At 60.5% G+C, this 2,070-nt stretch overlaps 1 protein-coding gene across 1 annotated transcript in view; it reads right to left on the bottom strand.

Moving 5' to 3' along the window:
• The window catches only part of LOC109295852 (E3 ubiquitin-protein ligase RNF213-like), a gene marked incomplete at its 3' end in the record, with an annotated part of 13,308 nt that extends 11,608 nt beyond the window's left edge, over positions 1–1,700 (bottom strand). The window contains exon 1 of the mRNA XM_019514951.1: positions 1,485–1,700. Within this exon, the coding sequence (XP_019370496.1) occupies positions 1,485–1,599 (115 nt within the window). The remainder of the gene's footprint in view (positions 1–1,484) is intronic.
• Positions 1,701–2,070: the final 370 nt, after the last annotated feature.

Raw genomic sequence — 2,070 nt, 5'->3', positions numbered from 1 at the left:
GCCATCTGCTGCTGCACATCTGACCAAGGCAGGGCACCGCGGTTCCTCCTTCTGGGCCCCCCCTCGGGCCTACGGAAAGCAGGACAGGCACACATCCAGCTCCCAAAGAGACCGTCTGCATGACACCCAGCATATATGCAGCCTTTCCAGATGCTCCAGTAATAAAGTCATGACACCCTGCCCCTCCATGGCTTTGCAGCTGCCTCCGGCTGAGCCCCAGAGACGCCCTCAGGTGCCAAAAGCAACCGGAGTAGGCAGCCGCAGCGTGCAAGTCGGCACAAAGGGAGAGTGTCCTATCAGCTGCTTTCTGGCTAGCTCCATCCTTAGAAAGGAAGGGGGAGGAAGAAGAAAGTAGTAGCTGAGGAAGGAGGGGGTGGGCACCAGACACCACCAGGTCCCAACTATGTCCCCCTGTCCCCACCCAGGTGACTCCCGGGGGCTCCTACCTTTCTCCGACATTCCTGCGTGTGGCGGCATGGTGGGGACACTCTACACAGAGGCCCCTCACTCCTGACCCGCAACCCCCAGCCGTGCCGTCCACGCAGCGCACGTGCATGCACATGCACACACAAACCATCTGCGTCTCTTACCTGGGAGCAGGGGGCTGGACAGCCAGTCACCCTCCCCTGCTCCCAGCCCCAAGCAGCCAGCGCAGGAAAGCAGAGACAAAGCAAACACCTGTGCATTTGCTCGCATTTCAAAAACCTGCCTGGACACGAGAACAGGGGGCCAGAAAGGAGGACCTGTCTGGGAAAACCTGGACCTACACCAACCCCACCCAGGAGGACGCGCGAGTCCAAACACACTTTGAGCAAACCAAAGCAACTGGAGTCTTCACTGGGATTGGGCCCCATGACCTTTTTAAGACCCGACGTGCCTATACATCCCTCTCAACTCCTGGCAGGTTTCCAGGTTACTCCGTACAGCAAATCAACAGGCCTGGAGTACATGCTTTTTAAGTGAAATGTTTCAGGTTACAAGTCAAACCAGTCGAATCACTTCCCAATCCCGGAGCCATTCAAGAACCGCGTGTGACCCTGCTCCCGGCAAACAATTAACCGCTTCCCCCCGCCTGGGGCTTCAGATGCTTCCAAACCCTTTGGCGGGCGTCCCACATGCAGGCCCCAGCCCGGAGACTCGGGGCTCGGATGCCCCCGCGCTCGGCCCTACGGCCGCAGGAGCAAGCTAGGGAGGAGTCTCCTGTTCCCAGAGAGCAGGCGTAAAGCCCAGGTCTGCCCGCTGGAAGTGGAAGCGGGAAGTTAACTCTGCGTTACCTGCGCGGACACTGCCCGTGCCAGAGGAGCGGTCGTCCCCAGCGCCGGCACAAGGGAAAGAAGAGGGCAACCCCCCCCACTCCAGGGGTTTTATCTGAACACAAAAGGGCAGGTACGGGGAGGGGTCACCTGGGCAGCCCCAGGCCAGGGGCAGAGCGGGGGAAGCGATCCTGCAGTCCCCAGACACCCCTTCCCTGCCCAGTCTCCTACCTTTCTCCGTGGGGGGGGGTCCTGTGCGGAGGGAAGGTGCCAGCGGGTGCCCACAGTTGCTGCAGAAGGTGGGAGAAGCATCTTGGGAAACGAAGCGGCAGCGAGGGCACTCCATGCCTGCACGCCCCTGCCTCGGGGCAAAGCTGCAGGCAGCCTGTATGGGCAGGAAGAAGTATTTACAACAATAAAATAGAAAAATTGCAGCACAATGCTCATTAGTCACATGACCCTGCTACTTGCGAGGAACTCCCCTCCGGAAACCAACCCGCGAAAGGTGCCCCACGGCCGCCAGCCCGACCCGGCAGCCTGGGCTGGACGGGGGAGCCGCCCGCCCTGCCCCAGGCCACAGAGCTTGAGGTGCATCTCCCTCTTCAGCCTCATCTCACCCCCTGCCAGGGGCCAGGAGCGGCCCAGATCGTCCAGCTCCGCTCCCGACACAATTCACCGCTTCCCTGACCATTAACCCTAACCACAAGGTAGTCGGGGAAACTGAGGCTCAAACCCTCGTTACACCAGGAACGCAACGAAACGGGAAAGATTGCAAACTAAAGCAGAGTCGCTCTGATCCGGCAGGCCCCCGTGCCCC

The sequence above is a fragment of the Gavialis gangeticus genome, unplaced genomic scaffold (assembly GCF_001723915.1).
Source record: "Gavialis gangeticus isolate Ggan-Ray unplaced genomic scaffold, GavGan_comp1, whole genome shotgun sequence".
Taxonomy (NCBI): domain Eukaryota; kingdom Metazoa; phylum Chordata; order Crocodylia; family Gavialidae; genus Gavialis; species Gavialis gangeticus.
Note: the sequence above shows the minus strand (reverse complement) of the source record. Positions and strands in the feature narration are given on the sequence as shown.